The sequence below is a fragment of the Micromys minutus genome, assembly GCF_963924665.1.
Source record: "Micromys minutus genome assembly, chromosome: 20".
Lineage (NCBI taxonomy): Eukaryota > Metazoa > Chordata > Mammalia > Rodentia > Muridae > Micromys > Micromys minutus.
The window spans coordinates 18,028,895-18,054,798 of record NC_137955.1 but is presented as its reverse complement, the minus strand read 5'-3'; the positions used below and the strand labels follow the sequence as shown (position 1 = coordinate 18,054,798).

General features: G+C 39.9%; 1 protein-coding gene across 1 annotated transcript in view; it reads left to right on the top strand.

The window, feature by feature from the left end:
* PARP8 (poly(ADP-ribose) polymerase family member 8) overlaps positions 1–25,904 on the top strand; it is a 166,492-nt gene that overhangs the window by 131,959 nt on the left and 8,629 nt on the right. The window contains exons 16-26 of the mRNA XM_080933512.1: positions 10,037–10,129; positions 11,468–11,593; positions 12,508–12,573; positions 16,671–16,738; positions 18,908–18,956; positions 19,897–20,009; positions 20,214–20,286; positions 21,358–21,427; positions 23,779–23,852; positions 24,873–24,942; positions 25,715–25,799. Coding sequence (XP_080789638.1) covers positions 10,037–10,129; positions 11,468–11,593; positions 12,508–12,573; positions 16,671–16,738; positions 18,908–18,956; positions 19,897–20,009; positions 20,214–20,286; positions 21,358–21,427; positions 23,779–23,852; positions 24,873–24,942; positions 25,715–25,799 — 887 coding nt within the window. The remainder of the gene's footprint in view (positions 1–10,036; positions 10,130–11,467; positions 11,594–12,507; positions 12,574–16,670; positions 16,739–18,907; positions 18,957–19,896; positions 20,010–20,213; positions 20,287–21,357; positions 21,428–23,778; positions 23,853–24,872; positions 24,943–25,714; positions 25,800–25,904) is intronic.

Here is a 25,904-nt window from a genome sequence, read left to right as displayed (position 1 = left end):
TAGGTCCCACTTCTTCAAGCTTCCACCGTCTCTCTGGGGACCGAGGCTTTAAAAAGCTCCTTGGGCAGTGCTCGAATCTAAGCTACTCCAGTCTTTCTCAAGACAGAGGATTCTTGGTTGTGTGCATTAGAAATGTACACAGCAGGGCCTTTGTTTCCTTGAGACTTTAGCTCCTGCCAGATTTTCTTTCATTTATTTTGTAACTATTATTGAAAACAGAAACATTCAGTTCTGTACCCTTGAGCTGTCCGTTTCTACCCTGGTTTATCACCATTTCCTTCCCTTGTGATTTTGGGAGGAATGTGTTGTTCTCCATGTTTATTCAATTTTCAATTAATTTACATGTTTGTGATATGTTGTATCTACTGTCTCATTTTCTATATGCATTATGTCAATTCCTGATCATCTTTTTTTTTTATACCTGCCTTGGGTGTGTGTGTGTGTGTGTGTGTGTGTGTGAGAATAACCATTTTCTAGGATGGTGTTTTAATTCCTGCCTTATAAGGTTTTGATCTGTTTTCATAATGACCATTTAGCAGGCTGACATGAGCATTTAAAATTTTCAAAATTAAGTCTCCAATAAGGCCAACTTTATTACAATGACGTGGAAACTTTTGTTCTCACATATGCGTTTTTGTGAAGTGGGGACAGCACATGCCCGAGCACGTGTGTGGAGATCAGAGGACGACTTTGTGGAGTCAGGTCACTTTCTTTGGTCTTCAGTGACTCCCAGGAATAAAGGTTATCAGGCCGGGAATTACTGCACTGGCCAAGCTGCCGAGCTCTTACTCCAAATGTCTCCTCTTCCTCCCTGATACCACAGCACATAAAACACTATCTCCTGTTCCATCAACACGGATTAAAAATAAGTGCTTTATTTGGTTTGCCTTTAAACTAGAGAGAAACTGATAAAAGTGATAAACATTAAAAAACTGCATGTATGTAGTTTTTAAAAATTTATTTGTTTGGTTGTTTGGTATTATACCATTTCAGGTTCTTATCCATCCTCATTGTATCTGTGTGTGTCCTGTCTAAGGCTCTTGGTGTTTTAGCTTGAAGTATTTCTTCATTATTTCCAGAGGAAAGTTTGCAGTAATGATGACCTCTCAAATTTTGTTTGAGAATGTTTTCATTTCCTTTTTAAGCTTGAAGGACAGTGATGTTGCCCACAGAATTATTTACTGACCTTTTCCCATGTCTTGATTTATGTTTCTCTTCTCTTTGATACTTTGTGTTATTGCATGCTTTTATTGTTCTTATTTTCTGAATTCAAATTAGTGTGTGTGTGTGTGTGTGTGTGTGTGTGTGTGTGTGTGTGTAGGATTCCTCATGTGTGAGCCCTTCACATTGCTTCTTTTGTCTTTGTTTTCTGTGACCTTACGCTAGGTTTTTTTTTTTTTTTGTTTGTTTGTTTTTTATTTAACTTGAGACAAGATCTCTCAGTGTGGACTCCAGGCTAGCCAGAAGCTTTAGGTGGTAATTTTGCAGTAGCCTCTTGAGTGCTGGGGTTGCAGGTGTGCATTGCCAGGGCTCTCGGTGTTCTAACTAAGGCATGTGTATATTTCTTTACATTTATCCTATCGGTGTTTTAACTAAGGCATGTGTATGTTTCTTTACATTTATCCTATCAGTGTTCTAAATAAGGCATGTGTATATTTCTTTCCATTTATACTAGTGGTGCTCATTGGACTTTCTTGAGGTATATGTTAATACATCTCACCTCACAAACTTGCTATTTTGGTAGATGATATTTCATCAAATATTCTCCCACATTTCTTCCTTCTCTCTCAGTACTGCATCATTAATGCACTTGTATGAGATGGTACTGAGCAGAACTCAGCCCCTGCTCCCTTTCTTTATTATTCTCTTACTGAATCACACATCTCAGTTAACTCCTCAAATGCATTCATAGCGTCCCTTCATGAATTTTATACTAGTTTTGATAGGGGTCAACTGCAGAATTTACTTGCTCTTTATAAATTTTACTGATTCTGTGGAAATACCATCTTTACTTAGATTGCTTGTCTTGTCTCTAATAGTCTCAACAGTGTTGCTCCATGCTGTGTCTGTACTCTCCTGGGCCTTGTCCATCACTTACCTTTCTTCTGTACCTGGGCCTTTATAATTCTTTACATGCTCGCTTTTCTTCCTTTCTCTCTTTCCTTCCTTCCTTCCTTCCTTCCTTCCTTCCTTCCTTCCTTCCTTCCTTCCTTTATTCCTTCCTTCCTTCCTTCCTTCCTTCCTTTATTCCTTCCTTCCTTCCTTCCTTCCTTCTTTCCTTTGCTTTTTTTCTTTCAGCTATCCTTCCTGAAATATTAATGCAGCAGCCTTCAAATCAGATCTCTGTCCTTTCTATAATTTTATTTCTTTACAAATTAACATCAAAAGTGCCTTCCCATTTCTTTCAAGGGCGTGTATTTGTTGAGCATTCCTTTAATACTTAGCTTGGCTGTTTACAATTCTACCCTAGCTTGAATTTCCTCCTTGCAATAATAAAAATCACCTATAAATGATATTTAACGTCATCTCCTGATTTTGTTGTTTAGTTTTTAAAAGTTTCTTCTGTTTTTTTTTTTTTTTTTTTTTTTTTTGTTTGTTTCTTTTCTCCTCCCCCTCTTCTAAATTAAACAAACATACGGTCTCCCTGCTTGGCTTTGGCTGGCCCAGAACTTTTTATTTAGTTCAAACTGTCTTCAAACTTGTGGCAATTCTGCCTCAGGCTCTCAAATTCTGGGATTTATTTTGCCAGGAACCACTGTGACTGACTACAAATTTTTCTTGAGCACATGGAGTCCTGGCCAAGTATGTGGCCTTCTGTCTCCCCGGGCATCTGTAGAAGCTGTTCCTTCTCCTCCTGCATCTTGCACATCCTTACTAGTCTTCCTCCCAAGCAGTTTGGTTCCTTTGTTGTTCGCCTTGGTTGCTGCTCACCGCCTCAGTAATGACCAAGAGCACTGACTAGTGTTCAGTCCTAATCCTGGGCATAAGTTTTGTGCTGGGTGAATTGCAGATCAGGCACAGACAGACAGGTGTCTGTCCATTAGATGGGGTCCATCATAGTCCTTCGGGAATGACCTTCATTCCTTTTCCAGTTTCAGGAAATGTGAGCTGTCACGAATAGTTCACGTTCTCACCACGTCTTGCCTTATTACAGACTTTAAGCTACGTTCCACAATGACCTGAGTCTGTTAGACCATTTTTAATAGTTTTTTAAAGGCTTTTATAGGGAGGTGGAAGGGTAGGTTATCACGGAGACATTTTTGTTGGTATTAGTGCTTACTCCAATATTTTTTTAAAAATGCATTCTACTAAGCCTAGGCAGTCAAATCCATGTTTTAGTTTAAGAAATAGTAAAATATGAGTGAATGTGGAGATTGTGATTGGCCTAATATGTGTCCCGACTGTGTATTGAGGCCGGGGCTCGTTTTGCACTGTGGACAGGCACTGTGCATGGATACCTTGCTTACTGATTCCTTACTACACAAACCAGTGATTTGTGGTTCAAGGAGGGGTTTTGTTTTGTTTTCTTGAATCCCAGAGATAATGCACTTTCCTCAGCACCATTCGGATAGTGTTTCTGGATGCAGAGCTTTGAGCTTGATTCTCTCTGACTTCTGCATCCTCCATCTTCAACGTTAGTTAAAGGATTAGTAGCTTGAAGGTTTCATGGTTGATTCTGTTCCACTCTTTGAGGGGGAAAAAGATTGATTTGCTCTTCAGAATGTTTGAAGATATTAATCACGCAGCCTATAAATCAATGATTTTTCATCAGACCCTTTTAGTTCTCAAGATTCACATAGATAAATAACAATTCTATGAGAATAATTTTCAGATTTCATGATTCATTTATTTTTATTCTAAGGAAATGGATAACAATTATCCTTATGGTTCATATACCATTTTTTTGAAAGTCTACTTTTATTTTATTCTCAGAATAAAATACGCTAGCTAAAACAGCATGTATTTGTTAAATTATTACACGATTTAAAAGAAAAATGTCCACATGATACATGGACCACTACAGCTCCCGGTCCCCTATCTCCGAATACCCCAGTTAGGAGCTGCATCTGCTAATGTTCAAGCTTTGACCTTGAGTTTATCCATGACAGTGATGTCTCCAATGCACAGAACAATAGGGATCCATCAACAGCAGACACTCCTTAGGTATGTTTTATGTGTGCAAAGCACTCTGGGTTGTCAGAGTGCAATTCCCTGTGAATATTATTAGCTCCCTGCCACAGGTGAGGAAGGATGTATTTTATTCAGCGATACGCCCATGGTTTGTAACAGAGACAAGGTCTCACTGGGCACGGTGGCACCAGAGTCATCTCTGAACTTGAAGACTTGAATGATTACATTTTTGATTTTTGAAATTCAGCACACACATGATTTGGGAGCCTATTCTTCATGGTTTAATTTGCGGGTAATTCATTTTTATAAGAAGTGGCAAAGATTCCACAGTTTCTCTTAGGATTCTTCTGCCTCACTTCAAGTTCTGTTTGTTTCTGTTTCTGCATCGGTGATGGTTAGAGAGAAAACGATATTCCAAACAAGTACTTTCTGTAGCTTGTTATTAGATCGTTCAGAGTTGCTGTGACAGAGCCTAAAGCATTGACATTCGACCTTCCTAATGCTGTGACCCTTGCATACAGTTCCTGACGACGACGAGGTGACCTCCAGCCATAAAATTATTTTCATTTCTACTTCATATTTGTGATTTTGCTACAGTTATGAATCCTAAATGTAAATCGCTGACACACAGGATATCTGATAAGTGTCCCCTGTGAAAGGGTCATTTCACCACCAAAGAGGTCACAGCACACAGGTTGAGAATTTTTGGCCTATGCAAGTCAGAGAGATGCCTTCAACCTTTTAACTAATGATGCGACACACAGGTCAGGTCAGGTCAGGCAAAGAAAACCCAAGCATCCTCTCACGTTGAAGTAGGGTAAACAGAAGGAGACAACTTTCAATTCTCTCTTCACAGAGGCTTTTGGATTTGGGCACACTTAGTAAATTTAGTTTTCTGTATTTCTCTTGTATTTATATTGCAGTAATTTTTCTGTAAGTTTAAGAGTCATACATTGTTTCTCATTGGATTTTAGGCAGTGGTTCCCTGACCATTGCTTTAGTCCTGTGGCGTATTTCTAGGTGTAATAAATCCTAAGGATGGCACATTATAGCACCCACGCAGCTGGTGATTTAACAGACTAGACAACACTTGGTTTTCCTCAAATTTCTGAACCTAAGATCTTTGTCTTCCGTGGTTACATTATTTCTCATTATTCTTTAAGTCTGGTTTTCTTTTTAAAATTTTTTTCTTACAACCTTATTTTAAAAAGAGAGATACATGTACAGATTTTTAAAAGCATTTTGGCATAAAACTATATGAATATATTTTTGTCAGTACTTGATTCTTTTAAAGGATTGATAGCATGCATTGAAATCCCACTAGTTACCATAAGCATAAAGTACATGTAGAACAGAACGTAACATGGAAACAGTCAGAGTTTTCTTGCTGTGTATAGATTTAACATAATGATTTTTGAAAACCAAAAATTGCCACAAGGCTATATTCTTAGATCTTGAATTGTTAATGATTTAAGGTCTAGGAGATGGCTCAGCCGTTAAAGGCTAGGCTCACAACCAAGAAGTCTAGTTTTCTTAAGATGCAAATGTTTTTCCTTTCCACTCCTCAAGTCATGAAATGCTAGTTCTTACTTGTCCTCCTGTTTTCTACTCAGAGCCAGCACCTGTGATGCATCCTTTGTTAAAGTGTTATTTAGAAGTATTCCAGTAGACCAGTTTTCTTCCTTTTTTGTTAACAATGTTTCTAAATGACACTGGAATCTGTAATACATGTAAGCTATTAACACAGGCATGTTCATAGAGTGTGGGTTCTTGGTACTGTGGTGAATTGTCAAAACACAAAACCTGGTGATTAAGTCTACCACCTCTGAATGCACCGGGATGTCAGTGCAGCACGTGTTTTAGAGACGCCTTCAACTGTTACGGGGAACAGGGAAGTATGGGCTTGGTGCCTCAGAGTGTCTCAATTCCTAGTGACCTTACTTTCTACTTTGCTGCTGTGCCTTTCCCGTGAGCTGTTGCTCTCTGATGGAGATACTCGTATATCGATGAGCGTCTTCATCCCAGCATTCACTGGCACTGGCTGTCATTCCGTGTCCCTGCTCAAGAGACACATTTCCTGTCTCCTGTGCGTGTTAGTAAGTTACAGAATCACAATCTCGGTCAGTCGCCTTCAGTGCACTGGGCTGGAGTCAGAACATCACAGTGGCAGCAGCATGTGACAGAGCAGAGCAGAGAGGCGGAGGGAGGGAGATGTGGTGATCCCTTCAGAGGCAAGGCCCCAGAGACCTCCTGTCCTCGGCTGGCAGACTTGCTGCTTTTCAGCACTTCTTCAGTTTGATCAATTATTAACCAGTCAGTAGACTCATCTGTTGATTTGGTTGGCACCTCCTTCAGCTAATCGACCCCAGAAAGCCTGTCACATCAGCTTCTGCTTCTGAAGCCTGCATTAGTGACCAAGCCCCCATCCAGCCGACAAGCCTGCCTCACGAGCGAGCGCACCTCTGCCCTGGTCCTCTGTCACATCTGTCCCTCTTCGGGCACAGTAAAGCCTCCCCACTCTAACAGCTGTCCTGACTGCGAAATACATGCAATGCCTTGCCCGTGACACTGGAAATACAGTGAATTTAAACCCTAGAGATGTGATTCTTAGTATGTGAACATTTATTCTCGATTTTCAACACTTTTTAAATCCGACAATTTACCCTTAGGCTGATTTTTCTCTTTTTATTGATAATTATTTCAGCAATAATTTAATATTTTTGATTAACAAAAATGCATCAAATGCTATATGTACTACAACCAACAGCCTTTATTAAATGCTTTATTATTTTTTGTTCAGGACTTTTATTTTTCTGTACATTAACCTAAAGTCACTATCGGGTCAGCTAGGATAATTAACTTGCTTTATTCAGTATAAAAATGGCTCTCATTACTCAAGGAACTGTTCATAAATCTTGCCTAACTTTCTTATCAACTCACTGAGTTGGATGTTACTTTTGTTCCCAGTTTACAGATTTGAAAACAGCTGCATTTATGTTCCACGGCCACCAACATCCAGTAGTAGGTTTAATATGTTGGGCTTACATGACATATTTAGTCTGAACAAAAAGATCATAGTGGAAGTGTTTGGAAACCATTCCCAACACCATGTTCTACTCCATACATAAATGCATTACAAAATCCTCCAGAGTTGTAACGTTTCTATTCTCAGTAAAGGGTAATTTAAATTCATTGAAAATGAAAATTTCTTAAAATACATTTAGGTTCTAAAATATTCTTTGAGGCTTAGAAACAGTTTTTAAAATATGTTTTTATTGCTCACATTTAAATTGCTTTGATTCAAGAAATTTTAGGTGTATTCATCTTGGCTAAAACGTCTACAGTGAAACATATTTAAGGACACATATAAACGTTCTTTGTGCCTTTAAGCTGGCAAATAATGAATATTGTGTATTAAATATGCCTGTTGGTAATGGTGGGGCTTGGTATAGTTTTATGGTATAAATTTTAGGGAGTTGATTGCTCTAATACAACACATAATTATTAAATCTTACAGGTATATATTTAAACAAAATAAGAACTAATAAGGCCAGACTTGGATATATTTATGCTTACTTGATTTCTATTAAAGTACATGAAATAACCCCATTGTCACACCTATCTGTTATTAGATGTTAAGTGGCTACATACTGTTTAGAGTAGATCCTGTCAGTCATGGCAGATTTTGGTGAGGGGCACACAGAAGTCATTTCAGAGTGCAGACAGACTGGTCTACTGTGTAACTCTTGCATGGTGCCAAGGAGGAGTGGTTCTCTTTACCTTCCTCTCCGTGAGCAGAGAAGCCGGATGTTTTCTTCATTCTTTGAGAATGTTTTACAGATGTGCACAGTGTACTTCATACGTACCAGTCCCTTACTCCACACCTAAATTCCACCAGTGAGAGAGACCCCTGCTCCCTGTTCCCAACTCCATGTCCTCTTTCCATAGCTAAGGAAGACCATTCAATACAGGCTATATGTGCATGCTCGTAGAGCTATTCATGTGAGTATGGAATCTAGCAGAGGCTCTCTCGATGAAGAACACAGACTGCCTATCCCAGCTGTCTTAGCTGTCAAAGCACCCCAGCTAGAGTTAGGGCATCATAACAATCCTCTCCATCTGTACTGGAAGTGTGACTGGCTTTGTCTTGTGCAGGTCATGTGCAGGCTTCTATAGCAGCCGTGAGTTCACCAGTGTACTGGCTTTGTCCTGTCTAGAAAATACTGTGTTGGCCATCCTCCTCAACCCCTGGCTCTTTCTGCCCTCAGGAGAGTAAGAGCCGGAGGGATTCAAGGACACCAAGAACTCAAGGCCCTCTAAATCAACATGATCAGAGGTCACATGAGCTCATGGGATTAAACTGGAGCAGCATGCTTGGGTGCACCAGGTCTCTTGCATGTTAGGACCTCCACTTTAGTGTTTTTTGGGATTCCTGAGTTTGGCAATGAGTGGGCCTCTAATTCTTTGCCTTCTCTGGGGCTCCTTCCCTTCTGTTTGTTTGTCTTGGTCGACTGGAGTATTATTCAAAAGGAAGCATCTTCCATGTTGCCGTGCACTGGGTCAAGTGGTACACCGTTAAGTGTGGTCAGCCCACCATGCTTCCCAAGCTCTTTCTCCCTGAGTTTTCATTCATGTGCAACTTTCTCGTTATATTGAGGCATGGATATAACACTGTTGTAGTTAATGTGCAGTGATGGTTTATGTTGAGCTACTCCCAAGAAAGTGATCAAACGAAAAAGCCTCATGTCTCTGAGGAAAATCTGAGGCACACACACATAGTTACTCATAAGAGATCTAAGAAGATTTTAGAACACGGAAAATATTCAAGTAAAAGAAAAAAGTCAGAATTGAGCCGTCTGCTTTGTTCTGTTCTTATCCAGAAACATACATAGCAGTGACTACAGACTGCACAACTCCCTCTCCGCATCTCTTCCCACAGTTTCAACAATTCTGAAGCAAAACTAGTTACACTGTTAGGACCAACAGAAAAAATACAGCAAATCGTCTTTTTTATTATCCTCTCTGGGGATTCCGCAAGAAACTCATGATAACTCAGGCTCTCTATCCATAAAGCCACACATATGGGGCTCCTCTGAGCATAAAAGATGTCCAGAATGGAGCCGCACTTTTCCAGTGGCAATGCAACAGACCAAACCATCCTCTAGAAACAGCAAGGAGAGGAGCAGTACCACTAACAAATGCCTTTTGTCTGCTGTGCATAGGCACTGGGCTGCGCTGTGTTAGGCTTCATCAGCTACCTAATGCAATGAAACCGGGGAGATCAGATAAATCAAGGGGATGACACTATATTAGATTTGAAAGACGAGAACTCCTCCAAACTCATTTGAGAGTGTATATTTCAGTGCCGTTGACCTCAGGAGGGTACTGAAGTCAAGAGTCTGTGCAACAAATTCAACAAAGCCAATCTTTGAAGAGCCAGGTAGCGAGTAAGTTGAGCCGTGCTCATTTCTCATGAACAAATCTCCCAGGGAAAAGTGAGATTCACCCGTTATATCTTTTTTTCTGTTTTTAATGTAGTTTCTGTGTTTGTCTTCCTTATATCCCAAACTTAGGAATATGGTTTTTAAATGAATACATCTAATATGCATTATACTTTTGATACAGAGGTGTATTTTACTGCTTAATATTCTTTTCATCAGTTGCTAAGTTCTGATTGGAAATACCTACAACTTATTAGCACAGCTCTTTGTTATTATAGTTGTGACTCCACCAGGTAACTGTTGCTTTAGTGTAAGAATTTGTCTATTGATAAGTAATAGGATACAGTTTCCTTTCTTCAAGCCCTTTAAGCCTCCCTATTTTCCACTCATTATGTCGAGCACCTTTACGTTTATGAATTGAAAGATGGGGAAATATACTGTAGTTGACTCCTGGTCTTTTGCAGCCCACAGTATGTGAACGAGAGCTGTGTGTGTTTGCTTTTCAAACCCTGGGAGTGATGAATGAAGCTGCCGATGAGATTGCCACCGGAGCTCAGGTACCTGTGCTGATGGAACCTAATTTTGACTAGAAAAATCTTTTCCAGTCCACAGCTGTCTTCTCTTTCAGATCTGTGTTTTGTCTTTTTTTATTTTTTATTTTTGAAGTGGCCTATGGGAAAACATTCAACAACTTTTTAAGGAAAATAATTGTTTTCTATACTGAATGATGTGCTTGTGTTTTATGTAGTTTTGTTTGTTTATTTGCTGGCTTGTTAGTTTTGGTACATTTCCATGAAGTGGAAGTCTGTTTGTCTGTCTCTCTGTCTATCTCTCTATCCATCCATCCATCCATCCATCCATCCATTCATCATCCATCCATTCATCCATCCATCCATCCATCCATCCATCCATCCATCCATCACCTGCTCAGGATTTCTTGGAGCTTGCTATATATACACCAGGGAAGCCCCCAACTCATGGAGATCAATCTGTTCTGCTTCCCAAGTGCTAGAATTGAAGGCATGAGCTACCAGGCCCAACTTTTTGTTGTTTAGTATAGGGTTACATTAGGCCTTTTCATTGAGACAGGATTCTGGTATGTGTCCTGGACAGGCCTTGAGCTGAACTTGTAAATTGACTGCCTTGGTGTCTCCAGGACTGGGACTATAGTCATGTACCATCATGTTCCACTTTCTATGCATTTTCAAAAGGCTACTTTAAAATTTTTTGGATATAGTTCTTCCTATTTATGTCCACACTGAATTACAACTGTTGTTCTGTTCAGACAGTAGCCTTTTTTTCTTCATTCAGTTTCCAAAAACATTACACTCTTCTGGGATCTGGAGAAGGCAGGCAGCTTACTGTAGACAGTACTGTTTCTTTGTTTATCAGAGGCAAGTTGGTTTCTAATAATTTGCTTTTCCTAGAATATACCAAACATGTCATGACTATGTGGACTTTTTAACTTGGAATGATCTCTCCCATCATTCAAAGTCTCTATGATAGTTCCAGAACTTGCCTATGCATCATTATGTAATGTCTACTTCACTGTCCTTCCATTTAACCACATCAAATATTCCAAGGAAGCCTGCATGCCTTTAATATCTTGTCCATTAGATCGGATACATCACCCTAGCACAGACACTTCTTGTTTGTCCTACCATCGAATCCAGAACAGTGCCATCACACAAGGTGTGCTGGTGACAGAGACATACTCCTGAGCAATGCTTGTTATTTTAAATCAGCGGTCCAATTTTGGCCAAGTTTGGTGTAAAGTCATGAACTACAGATGTGACAGGTGGGTGGCAGCCCCAGGGCTTCCTGATTACATTGGGCTGTCATAGCAGCAAAAGATGATAGACCATGGCAATGACTCATCTCATCTGTTTTCTTAGGTGGTAGATCTGCTTGTGTCCATGTGTAGATCTGCGTTGGAATCTCCTAGAAAAGTCGTCATTTTTGAGCCATATCCTTCTGTGGTAGATCCTAACGACCCTCAGATGTTAGCCTTCAACCCCAGGGTAAGTGGTCCCCCAAGCCCACCATGCACGAAGCTCCCGAGAACCATGATGGAGTCTTTAGTTTCATGACTGTCATCTCCATGGATGTCTGTCTTGTCTCCATGATAATTTTAAGTTCATTGTGTAGTCTTTGGGATTCCATAATCTGACTAGAATAAAAGGAATATGAGCCAAGGGACAGCGCCCCCCTTTCTTCTTTATCACCTCAACCTCTTCCCCCTGTTGTTTCTCACTGTCTCCTTAGGAAGTAACAACAGTTAAGTCCCTATTGTTCAAAGTCTAACATTTCTTAAGAGAATCATTTCATAAACACTTAAACCAGAATTTTTCTGAAATAACAGAATTTCAAATTGATTGCGAGCCAAAATTGCTTTAGTTTATATTACTGTTCATCTTGAAATCATTTTGGAGAAATTAGTGTACAACACACCCTCCTAAGTCCTTTCCCTTCTTGTTTACTTTCTGCATGGAAATGAGGAATCATTTGAGCACACACTGTCACCTTACTCTTTGGATGACAGTGTTCCCGTCTAAAATTAAAGCAGCTGGGAGATTTGAAGTATATCTTCTTCCAAAAGGATTCTAAGCTTATTTTATTGCTTATTGCTTTGGTATGTTGAAAGCCAGAATCAAGAGCCAAAACCCTTTTTATAATTCAAGACTTTATTCCAGTGAGGTGCGTATTATTCGTGCCATTGTAGTATAAGGCATAACACTTGAATTTTTCTTCCCCTTGATTCTGGATATTAACCCTCTGTCCTGTGCCATGTTATTATATTCTTCTATGTGCCGCCATTGTTTGCACATTCGCTTTGATAAAAAATGTATGTACAGAAATAATATATTTCTCTGCTGATATGTCATTTGCAAAGGCCTGTAAGTGAACGATGCCTTGTGTTTCCTTTGACCCACAGAAGAAGAACTATGATCGAGTAATGAAAGCTCTGGACAGCATAACTTCCATCAGAGAAATGACACAGGTAAGAATGTGGTCTTGTTCTCATGTGCGGCTCAGTCTGCATGTGTGAAATGCTACTTTAAAAATGTCCTCAGAATAACCCCATTACGGAATGTTCATGTCTTTTCTCTTGTACGAGGCATAATTAAAATCATAAAAGTGGACTCAGATGGTTTAATTCAACTTTGCCCGTGTCTTCCTGTGATAACACTGATTTTAAAGAATAAATACATAATTGTAATCTTAATATTTGGTTCTTAAACTTGAGTAAGGTCCTTGAGTACTTCAAGTTAGCAGGATCTTTAAAAGCAAAGTTCAAACCTAATAAGTACTACCTTCAGCACGAACTGATGCTAATAATTTTAGACATAATTTTTAGCGTTAAAAAGACAGAAATTTTGGACAATAGGGACTGGTGCTACATATGTACAACCACATCTGGATACATGAATTTGATGTTGGGCTGGGTTTATTTTTTGCTTGCTTGTTTGTTTGTTTTTGGTGTTTGTGTTTGTGTGTGTGTGTGGCGTCTGTTGGTCTGTGTCTGTCTGTATGTATGTGTTTGAATTAACATATCAACTAACTCAAGCCAGCTTTCAGCTTGCTATGTAGTAAGGACGCCAAGAACTTCTGATCTCCGTTTATCTATCTCTGTGAGGGGCTGACCAACATATGCCATCACAATAGCTTTAGAAAAATTCTCTCTCCCTCTCTTTCTCGCTTTCTCTCTTGTGTGTGTTCATATGATCTCATCAGTAGATTTATATTTGTTTAGAATTATTCTTTAAGATACAAATTCTGGGGCTAGAGAAATGGCTCAAAAGTTAAGGGCTGTGGCTGTTCGTTCCCAGCATCCTGAAGCTCAAAATGCAGTGTTTCTGACTTTCATACAGGCACATTTGCAGACCGAACACCAACAGACATAAAAATATATAAAATAAAAAAGATAAAGTATCCATCAAATACTGTAGGTATAACACAGAGTCTATAACCATTTTGGAATTGGCAGCACCTCCCCCCTCCCCCCCCCCCCCCCCGAATGTGACATTACATTCTTGCCCTTTAGGGCGGCCCTGGTGGAAAGCTGTGTTGAGCAAAGATCTAGATTTGCATACAACTCACACCCCCTTGTGCTGTGGCCTAGCACTTGGAAAAGTACTTGCCGTTGAAGGACTAAGGCCTTTACACTACCAAGACCTTGGAGCCGGGATTTAAAAATCATCATCACCAATAAAAATTAACAATCCAAAAATCACATTATATTTTGTGTAAAGTTTGCATGTGTCCTTTCTGGTCTTTCCTTGTGCTAGTCCACTGTGAGCGAGAGAAGAGTATAACCTGGGTCCTTCATTCTCTCTGAAAGGAAGAGGAGTCCTCTGCCCAGGTTCACTGAGTTTTCTCTTTGCCCCTCACCGCAGGGCTGTCTGTACTCCTTAATTGAACATTCTCTAATGGACATTTCACAGTTGCATGTTTTGTCCTTGATTCCTGTGGTCCTTATTTATTCATGGTGACCAGTATTAATTCATCAGCTTGTTCATACATACATGTATCATACAACAGTTGGTGTTAGACAGTGGCACATGTGAGTACCCACACTGCAAAAGTGATATCATTTAAGCCCCCCATTTTTTCTATTAACTATTCTGTGCTCATAACTTGTATTGTCTGAGCTACTTTTCAAGTAACAAGTGTTTGTGTGAGGAGAGAAAAGTATAAAATGCATTTTCCATAGGGATAAGAAAGAAGAAATCATGCCACGTATTCAGGAAGATAAATATTTTTAGTCATGATAAAAAAAAAAAATTGGTATGGTGTATTTGTACTATTCTTCAGAGTCTAGAGTCCAGTCCCATATATCATTCCCAGATTTAAACATGGCTACAAACTCTGACTCTAGAATCTGCTCGCTGCCAAAAATTGCTCCCTTTATTCTGGGTCATGTGTAAGCTATTTTAACTGGAGGCGTTGGAGCATCAGCCTAGGAAGTTAGAGCCCAGAGTTGCATAACTACCTCGGCACAATGTGGCTCATGACCTTGGGCAAGTTGCTTAGTTGCTGGAAGCCGAGGTGTCCTCACTATCTAGTTAAGAAAAGCAACTGCATTTTTCTTTTTCTTTCATTCATTCGTTCGTTCGTTTGTTCATTCATTCATTCTTCACTCATTCATTCATTCATTCATTCATTGGTGCAGAGTGGTTTCATAGGCAAGCTGCCAAGTCTTATAGAATACAATTACTTAATCCCTTTCACCGTATTATACTAGCTCATGTTTTAAAGCTAGCTCCGAACTGTTATAAAGAGTTAGACGTTGTTTCTTGATCTTTAAGAAACGTTTAATTTGCCAGTAAATTCCATTTAATTTTTCTATTGGAGAAGAGTTCTTATGTGAATTGTCTTCAGTTTTTGTGCAGTGGTATCTCATGGCTACATGCTTTCTCTCAATATTCAAACTCAAAGTGTCTATAATCAAAGACAGAGCTTTCAGGATGCTTTGCTAAGGTGTGGGACTCTTTTGAGCACTGCCCTAAGGGAAGGGTTGCTGACTGAGCTGAATTCCCTTCCCAGCCACGTTCTTTTCAACCCCAGGAGGGTTAAGATGTACAAAGGGAATGGCGCTAGAAGATCCTAGAAGGAGCTACGTGGAAAATCACTGCAGGCCGTATGTCAACATTGATAGCTTTGCATCTTCTCAAGAGAGACACAGAGTAGAGTGTGTGTAGGGGGGAGGGAGGTGACTGCGGATGCTAGGAAGTCCCTTCTAATAATCTCATGAAGGGAGAATCCAGGCTAAAATTGGATCAAGTCTTTTTCATCTTATTTTTACTATAAAAATAATTACATGATGTACCCAAGTGTCTTCCATGTCCCACCACAAGCATACTCCCTCCCAAACCATGGCCTCTTTGCTTGTCTCAATTATTATTGCTTTACACACAAATGCACATGGCCAGATATATGAATGCAGCCTGCTGAGTGTTTAGTATTGCTCTTATGTTTGTAGGATTGACCATGTGGTATCAGATAACCAGCTGGGGGACACATTCCTCAGGAAGACTTCTTCTCTCTATAGTTCTTAATTACGATAGCCCTTTATTGAGGGGTGGAGCCTGTGAGATCTCTCCCTTCCACCCTGGCATGTGAGGTAGCCATATTGTTAAGATTTTAAGGATGTATTACTTGTCATATATAAAGGCCCAATCTTCGAGCAGGCTTCCTGGTTCTCTGTCTCTTACCATCACTCTAATCCCTTTTCTTTGGTGTTCTTTAAACCTTACATGTAGGTGTAACATTGTAGATTCGTCAATTGGGGCTGGGCACTTCATGATCGGTTGTTATCTGCATTTTGATCTACCATGATTTTTTTGTAATGAGTTCTGTCAGAAAGCCGTATGTGTGTGTGTGTGTGTGTGTGTGTGTGTGTGTGTGTGTAAGTAAGTCTTCAGGATGAAGTTAAACATTATATTGGTTGGGAAAGTAGCAACATCATGTTCACTTTCAAGATGCATGACCTCATGAAGCATGGGTAGTTGGTTTGGTTTTCAATACCAGGGATAAATTTCCTCTTATTGAAGAGGCCTTAAGTCTAGACCACTATTGGTTATTATCAAGATATGAGTTCTGCTATTGTACCAGTAGGATATTTTGTAATGCTGGATTGTTGTTGTAGTTCACAGGCTTTACAACTTGGATGGACTATTGCTTGCTTTTTTCCCTTGGCAGTTTAATAGCCCCATTCAGTACTATGAAAGCTAGTCCTCAGAGAGCAAGCTTTCAGGTCAGATCCAACTCAAATCCTCTGAGTCCTTTGTCCAAAGTACATAGTGTCTTCAGCAATAACCTCCAACTTCTGAGAAGGAACCAAGGGCAACATTAATAGCCCATATTGTTTCAGGAGTCTCTTGGGGTCCCTTGTTGGTCAAGTCTCTTAAAGCTTGGAGGCATGCCTCTCATGACTCCCTTCCCCTTTTGTGAAGATGATGATTGGCTATTCCCCGGGCAAGCCTAAGCAGGGCTTGTTTACCTAGACTAGACTATGTTACTTAATCTAGTTTTCTTTTTGTCTGGAGAAAAGGTGAATTTTAAAGAAGAATGAAGGAATATAATTGTATCTTTCAGGCACCTTATCTGGAAATCAAGAAGCAGATGGATAAACAGGACCCTCTTGCTCATCCACTTCTGCAATGGTATGAGATGGTTCTTCTTCTTCTTTTTTTTTTTTTTCCTCATAAAAATCAGTAGCCTTTTTCTGTTTCCAGGGAGGCTTATTTCATAAGCCCTGCAAAGCCATAGTTCTACAAGTCTATGATACCTGGTGATTTTTTTTTCTACCCAACAGTCCTTAATGACTCTTGCTTTAATTAAAACTAGTATATCACAAAAGGAGGAGGATGCTGTTGTGTGCAAAAGTAGGAGCACACAATGCCTTTGACAGCGGTTAGTATACAGCCTTAAAGGATATGCCTAATTAGATTATGTGCTGAAAGCATTTTGGTTCATTTAATTTTCTAGTTCAGTGAGAACTTGGTGATAAAACTTAATCCTTTTCAGTCCTTTCCATTGGGGGGAAAAATCTCAGAGCATGCTTAAGATATTTTGAATCTTAACAACGATAAGAAAATTTTCCTGACTCTCTGATTGACGACTGCAGAAGATTTAATGTTTAAGGGTGAGCCTTGGTGAGGGACACGTTTAGTCCCAACCTGGGTTCCAGAATTCTACAGCAGAGAAAAGAGGCGATCTAAAGAACACACCTTGCTCTGATGCCTGCTTCAAGTAATTTGTCCCTTTTCATATGCAAAAACTAGATGATAAAGGTTTTTAAGAGTTTTGTGTACATGGCTTTTTTGAAGTCACTTAAATAAAATCACCATGGCTATCCTAGAATAGTACAGAGACACCTATTACAGGAGACCGGTCTATATAAACACCAGGAGTGACAAACCATGAATGGGGAACCGGTGAAGGAGGAGTTGATCGGGGAATGACGACTGGACAGTAAAAAATACTAAAGATAATAAACAGCAAAAACAAACAAAAAAACCTGTCATCAGATAGACAAGAGTCCAGTTTCCTCAGGTTTCTGATTACTTTTGCTTAGTAAAATTTCATGGACCATATGATCTAATAAGACCATGACAAACTTTAGGTAAAGAAATTTGCCTGATTTATTAGGATCTGTTATTAAAAGTACTCTGACGGATTCAAGAAAATAACGCTTTTAAAGTATCATATTTTCTCATCAGACTTAAGGCGAAAGTAGAAAAATAAATAGCTGGAATTTTGAGGTTCCAGATTATTTACTAGAAGACACAGGGGAAAATTGGGGTCCGGTGTTCGGGCACTTTGACTCATTAATAAAAGAATTCAAGAAGGGACTCAAACAAAAGCTAGGGGAAGAGGGAACCGGACAGGAGAGACGAACTGTAAAACCCTCAGCAGCAGCCTAGAGGAAATGGAAGCCAAAAAGTAAACAGGCCATACCATTTAAGCTGGCATTGAAGTCATATGGCGGACAGACAGCCATGGAGTGGGCAGAGGATCTTTAGGCAAAGAGTAAAGAAGGCTCAGATGTGTGGAAAGCCCAGATACTGAGGAAGTCGTGCTTAGGAAAAGAGATAAACACATGTTATGCTTTTCTGAAAAAGACAAGTAAAAGCATATAGTGATTTTATCTTACTGCCCTGGGGCCCAGTAAAGCTACTGCACTAAGGGGGGGCATTCTGGGATGGAACAGTGCAGCATCTCATTAAGGTACCGATTATTCCCCCTTTTGTGGCATGTCTTAGCCTGCCTTCCTAAAGCGAATCTCTTGGTCAGACATCTTGCAGCCCCCGCTTCTATTTTATACACAATAGGCTATGAAGCATTCGTGGTTTCCAGTACCTAGGTTGAAATAGTCAACCTCAGTGTTGAATGTGTAGACTTTTGTGGATAAGCCAATGCCAACTCTCCACTCAGATATCCTTACCTGTTTTGACCAACATCCTCTTTATTGAAAGCCATTCTTCATCCAGGAGATGCTGGAAACAAAGTGATTAGAACCATGGATCAACTTCTCACCGACAGACTCTCATTATTTGAAAGCATTGAATCTCCAAAAATGTTCATGTGGCTAATATTTAAGGTTGTGCTTTTTAAAATGTGACATCTTCACAAGTTTTCCAGTACTCTTTCCCAATGAGTTTTCTCAGATGGAAGTATCTTTTTTGTTGTTGTTGTTATGTAAGCTCCTTAAATTGTGTTAGTAAGGAAACCAAACTTACGTAATCTACTGAAAAGCATTACTGAGTTTTGTTTGTGGCAGTCAAGATATTTGCCACCCAGTTGTGACTGACTGATCATTTTAATTTCAGGGTCATCTCAAGTAATAGGTCACATATTGTGAAACTGCCCGTCAACAGGGTGAGTTGTGTTTTCATATAAATGGGAAGATTGTTAGCTGGAAGGACCGGCTTCTGTGGTTCTCAGGCAGCTTGTCCCAAGTTGGATATGACCCAGCTTGACTCTTTAGGTTCTGTTTGTGCATGAGCTGCAAACCCTTAACATCAAATTCATACGCAGCATGCACCCTGCCCTTATAAGTGAATTAAGAACCTCAATATGAGAGAACATATAAGAGTTTGAAAAGTGACATCTAGGGAGAAATTCTGCCTTTCCTTATTTGGAATGCTGGGTGCAAACGCCTTGTTTATCAGCCGAGGTAGTGTTTGAGCCATCTTCTTGAGAAGCTAGTGGTGCCTGATTTCAGTGCTCACAGGCACCTAAGAGCAGCACTGAAAACTCTTCTCTCCTTATCTTTAAATCCCCGCAAGAGAGATCGCTGCATGGTACATGCCTGGGTAAGCATCCAAGCGGAAAGACAGTTAGGGAGTCATGTCCAGCAGTTCACCTAACCTTGCCCCACGATTAAAGAGCAAATGTATGCAAATAGAGCCGAAGGATGATCTTCATTTTGAAATTGTGCATAAACTCCTGGATAATTATTATCTTTCTTTATGTAGCTACTAACACACGCCATTATTTCTCTAATAAAAAGTCTTAAAAACAAATGACCTTAAGAGCAGTCCGCTGTGGGCATGACAGCACAGTGGAGTCTAAGCATCAGCATCTCAGGACTGTCTGCCAACCTCTTGTTTTCCGGCCAGCCCAAAGAAGTCACTTCTTGTGGGTGATTTCATGTGCGGTCTAACTTAAGTGGCTTTCTAAAAAAACATGTAGGTTTTGAAACCAGTCCGAAAAGGTCATTAGTGTAAAATTCCTCTGTTGAAATCGGATGACTTGGATGATCCCTGAGCTGCTAAAATGTTGACGTGACACTGCTTACTGTTCCTTTGCACAACAGCAACTGAAGTTCATGCACACTCCACACCAGTTCCTCCTCCTCAGCAGTCCACCAGCCAAAGAGTCCAACTTCAGAGCGGCCAAGAAGCTCTTTGGGAGCACCTTCGCATTTCAGTGAGTATGGCTGCCTGTGTGTGCCAGAGTGTCAGTGAGAGTCACTGTCTCGGAGTCTGGCACTAACTGACAGATCAGCCATTTGAATATTTAACTTGGAAACTCCCAACTTGCAGAAGCATCATGTCTTCTAAAGGGGAGAGCAACTGTAGAAAGATCTGACTTTCTGCCCTTGCTTTTTCCCTTCCTGCTCCTGTGTTTTAGTGGCTCTCACATTGAAAACTGGCACTCTATCCTGAGGAATGGTCTGGTCGTTGCCTCTAACACGCGCCTGCAGGTAACACTTTTTTGCATGTTTTACTAAGACTCCCTTTATTTTTAAAGGGGAGCTGTGAAGTCTAATGCATTCATTTAAAATATTGTCCGGAACTTCTAATAAAAATGAACACATTTTTACAAAATAACTGAAGCAAGATTGTTTGATGCCTGACAGTAAAGGATCCTCTAGGAGAAAAAGTGGAAGTCACAATTTGAAAGTAAAAATAAAAAAAAATAAGACTGAGCAGAAAGTAAAACAGGGCAGATGTTCCATCTATTATTTTAATGTGTATTTCTTCAACACTGTGCCTCAGTGTGGGTCCTTTTAGAGAAGAAAAGGAGACATGATTTCCAGACTGGGGCATAGGGATTTGAATTGTCAGTCTGTGGTGACTGGAGTCCTGAACTCTGCTACACTCTTGATTTATTTATTCCTCTTCCAAGTCCATCCCTCCAGATTGTTCTGTAGCACAAAGACATGAAGAAAGAAACGGTCCAGCCCAGTCACCTGTGCAGTAACAACACAGGGGACAGAATTAACTCGGCATGTCAGCAAGCTCAACTGCCTTGATTTGCTACCGAGTTCTTAGTCCTAGCATGTGAGGACCCTAGAGGATAGAAATGAGATAGAATAATTTTAAATGTTCTGAGTAGTTCCTCTTTCTACCACTTCAAATGTTTCACACAATGAAACTCCTTTTAACCTGAAACACTTGGTGGATGGACAGAGGAAGTACATGATGATCTGTGTTCACATCTCGGCTTGTGAGTGTTCCCGAGAAAGCATCTCCAGGCTCTTCAGCAAGTCTCACTTGCAAACTTCTAGATTCGTAAGAAGAATAACTGAATACAGTCCTTTGTGACTAGTGACCCTCTTTATTACTGGTTGAGTGGAGAACATTCTTTCATCCTTTTCCTTTCATTCTTTTCTTTATCAACTCATTCCAAACGAGATGGTGGTCTCTTTCTACATTTAGCCCAGCAATTTTAGTTAGACCTAATGTTCCATTATGGCCGACTCCCCTCTTCTGTACGATGCAAATTCAAAGCACTGACGGTTTCCTTCTCTCTCTTACACCTCACGTTGTAGCTCCACGGTGCGATGTACGGAAGTGGGATCTACCTTAGTCCAATGTCCAGCATTTCGTTTGGTTACTCAGGTAACCCTGCACTTGGTTTTTAATTCCTATGTGATTGAGAAGGGGGATCTCAGCGAAACTGAAAGCATGCGTTGTAGGGAGCCTGGACAATCTTAAAATGAAAAAATGATCTCCTGTTTGTTGGCATTAAGTAGTGGGATTCATGGTTAGTGTGCCTTTGCATTTTTAAATTTTCACTGTGGAGTAATCAAATACTTTGTAAACAGGCTTAAATTATACAGAATAAAAAATAAGCAAATGACAATTTCTCAAGATTGCCCTAAAAATCTTAGTATTTGATTCTTTAACTACTTCCATAGTGTGTGTGTGTGTGTGTGTGAGAGAGAGAGAGAGAGAGAGAGAGAAAGAGAGAGAGAGAGAGAGACAGAGACAGAGACAGAGAGGATCACACTGTATATTTCCAGGGAATGTTTCACATCCCTGAATGCCAAATCTTAGTATTTCCAAATTGCAGGAAATAATACTTAGAGAAGTCTGTTCACTAAGAGACCATTAGCCTGGACTCTTTTGTCTGTTCATTAGTCAAGGTCTGTGCAGATTCAACCACAATAAGTTGCTTTTTCAGTGGTGACATAAATAGAGTACTTAAAAACATCAGTGATAAAAAAGAAAATAATGAAAATCAGGTAGTTTCCGTGTGGCAGCTTCCGTGTGGCCTTTTTGATCTTGTTTCTCAAGTCATACACCTGTATATATACATAATCAAAGCTACCACCAGCCCTTCTGTTATCTCTGTTGATATCATCTGCTGATGAAGGAGTGACACTGTAACAGAGCAAATAAGTTAAGAGATCCTGTTCTAAACGGGTGAGGTAGGGGGTTGTGTTTGTGGATCTCATTCCCCTAACTGAGCTACCTTGTCTGACCTCAGTGGGAGAGGATGAGCCTAGTCCTGCAGTGACTTAATGCAGGAATGGGGGAGATGAAAGAGGTGATGCTGGGGGGGAGGGGCTCTTCCATCTCAGAAAAGGGGAGGAGGAATGGGGAAGGATCTCAGGGAGGATCTGTTTAGGGGGTACCAGGAGGAGGGGGGCTGATATTGAAATGTAAAATGATGCGATAAATTAATAAAAAAGAAAATACTGTTATAGTGAGATATCAGCTTAATCCTAAAGGTGTCAGGCAGACAAAACTGTATTAAGATAAGTAATGGGAAATAAGTAAATTAAGAGTTAAAACTAAATGCTGTATAGATAAATAATACATCATCAGCACAGATAATAAAAATAACAACAACCAAAAATTATTATCATTAATTATTATTATTATTTTGGATTTCTGCTTCTTATGCTAGTTCTCAGAATCCTTTAATGGGATCATAGAAACTGTTGGGAGGAGACTAGGGACAGAATGAATTGATGTAAAATTTTGTCTTTGCATGTGCATTTATCCAGAAGAGAGTCCATAGCTTTCATCAGAATCTGAAGGGCTCTTGATGTATTTCTAAAAGGAAAAATCAAGGACTTGGGATATAGTGTGATAAAGACCTTGAGTTTTGTCCATAGCCCAGGTTGGGGCAGGAGGTAGGGGTGTGAAATCTTCAGAGACCGATGGAGTTGGGGTTGGTTGTGAGGTCTGAAGACATAGCACCTAAGCCGTGGAACTTTGCCCTTTCCCTGTTCTGCATGCCGGGTCTGCTCCCGGCTGTGCATCTTCCAGTCAATGCCTTGCTTGGAAAAGTGTAGACAAACTTACTTGCGAACTTCTGAGCAGCTCTGCCCCTACCGCCAACACACTCATTGAAATGGAAGAATTTCTTAGTTTGGGGTGTGTCATCATGTGGAACATTTACATAGATTTACTTATCGCATAGTCTACAATGAAATCTATGTTGGTTCTCTTTTTCTAAAATATTTCATAGCGAAACATCAGGACCTCAGTAGAGTAAAAGCTAAAATTTATGACTGAGCACAGAAAAGAACATATAGTTGCTTGAGTTAGATTGTAATTTCTACACAGAAGCATGTTTCTATCAGTAGTATACAAAGCCATGGGGGAAATCTCTCTTTTCTCCTGCTTGAATTTTCCACCCTATGCCTTCTCCTACCACTCTGTCCACATTAAATATGGAAGTTAATTCTAATTGCATTTTAAAATCCACTTCTATGAGTACTCCATAGTGTATACAAAATGCTTTTCTATCCCCATTTTCTATGCTAAGAACAGAGATTCCTGTATCACAACTCTTGGGTACAAGCAGCCATTAGAGCCTTGTGGGCCTCTAATGGCTGTGTCTGGCTTGGTGTGATCAGACTTTTGCCTATAGCACAACTTTTGATACATGTTGATAGTCCGTTCCTTCGCTTCAATCAGCTGTGTCTCTGAGTTACGACTGCGCTGGTGTTTTTCAGGGATGAACAAGAAGCAGAAGGTGTCAACCAAGGACGAGCCAGCTTCCAGTAGTAAAAGCAGCAACACATCACAGGTACTGTGGCCATTTGCAAGTCAATATGTGAGCAGTGAACTGCAGCTTCATTAGACAGCAGGGTGTCAATAAATACTGAGGATTATTAAGCCTAAATAAATGTACTTTCAAAGGCCATTAGTCATGAAAGAGTCAAACTCATTCTAAATGCAAAAACCTCATTGCTTATAGAGAATAATATACATTTATGAACACACACGCACACACACACACAAACACATCCATCCTGGTGTTTCTCTTTAACTAACGAAGTCTAGACTCTGGGAATAAAACTAGATTACTACTTCTTTACAAAACTAACTATAAAGCTTAAGTCAATGGAATATTAAATGTCAAAGAAAAATACCCCACACAAAGTGATGTTTAATGTTACAGAGAGTTTACTTTTGAGGAGGACTGCCTTTGAGTATAGCATTAGAGATGGAAACAGCCTGAGAGAAAGAACATTCCAGACAGAAATCTGAGGTCAAATATCGTGCCCTTGTAAGAATATAAAAATATCCTGGGGAAACTGAAACGCACCTGATGAATAATGAACTTGGCTTATTTAATATCTCAACATAAAACCGACTTCTAAATGAGGTGCTTTGTAACCTCTCTGGCTTAGTAAATATTGCTGTAGATGTGGGTTGGTTTTGCTGGTTGCATTATCTAGAGTGGTTGATTTTAGTGTTTGAAAACATCGTGCAAAATTCATCATTTGCCTTGCTATAAATTGGTTGGCCTCACCAGGTAAAACTAACACTGAACTCTACTTGTGTGTTCTGAGACAACTGAACTCTGTTTTAACATTGCTTCAGTTCACTGGCCTTATGAATGAAATGACAAAAACTATCTACACACATTAAGTGATGTAATCAAAACAGCGGAATGTTGAAAGAATGTGAAAATGCTGGTAGATAACTCTCCACAACCAGACTATTGATTCTTGTTTATTAATGATGAGCACTTGTCGTTGTTGCTTGCTGGAGTACTCCATTTTAATTTTGACTGTAATTTTTAAACTGTTTTATGATTTAGTCTCAGAAGAAAGGACAGCAGTCTCAGTTCCTGCAAAGTCGTAACTTGAAGTGCATAGCCTTATGTGAAGGTGAGTGTCTGGGCCTTACATCCTAGCTCTATTTCAGAACTCAAGTGTATTCAGAGTGATTCATTTTGAAGTAGTGAAGGATTCTTCCTTATCTCAGAGGGCACTGTGGGAAATGAGTGTAAATGAGGTTGCAGAGGCTAAAACCAAAGTTCATTACTGGCGTGGGTTCAGACAGAGCCGTATTATTCCTGAAAGAGTTTCCCAAATGTAACTCAGCTTCCAGAGAGTGTTATTTGTTCTTGCGATACTTTCTCTTCAAGTTGGTGCTTGACTGTGTAAGATAATGCAAACCTCGAGTGAGCCATACACTGAGAAGATAATGTGATGGGACTTTCCATTACTCCAGGGAAGCCATTTCATTCTGAACTCGGTGCAGAAAGATTGAGAGGTAGTTTGCAAGATCACAGGGCTTTTCTTTGCCCTTGCTTTAAAGTCTGACAGGCTTCAAGTCATCTCTTCTTTCTGAGTCAAGACTTTAGTAGCCTCTAGTGTTTGTCTCAAGTGTTCCACATCTGACCATTGACAGTGATTTGCTATTTGTGCTCTCCAGACCTATGTGTTTCTGATAGTAATCAAGTGATTTCCTTAATTATGAAGTGGCCTTTTGTTGATTTCATTTTTTATTGATAGCTGGTATGGTTAGGAATCCATTTTATGTTCGTTTGGACAGTTCCTTTTGCATTTAGATTTCAGAGAGAAGGACAATAGTTACTTAACTGAACTCCTATTCCTTTAGAATTAAATGGGTGTTTAATACATCTTCTACTTACAGTGATCACATCACCTGACCTGCACAAACATGGAGAGATATGGGTTGTTCCGAACACGGATCATGTCTGCACGCGATTCTTCTTTGTGTAAGTCCAAATGCTCAGATTCGTACATTACTGTGTTTTCTACAAATGAAAGAGTGACTGCAGTAGTATTTGCTTACTGTACCTGTCAAATGAAACAAACAACTG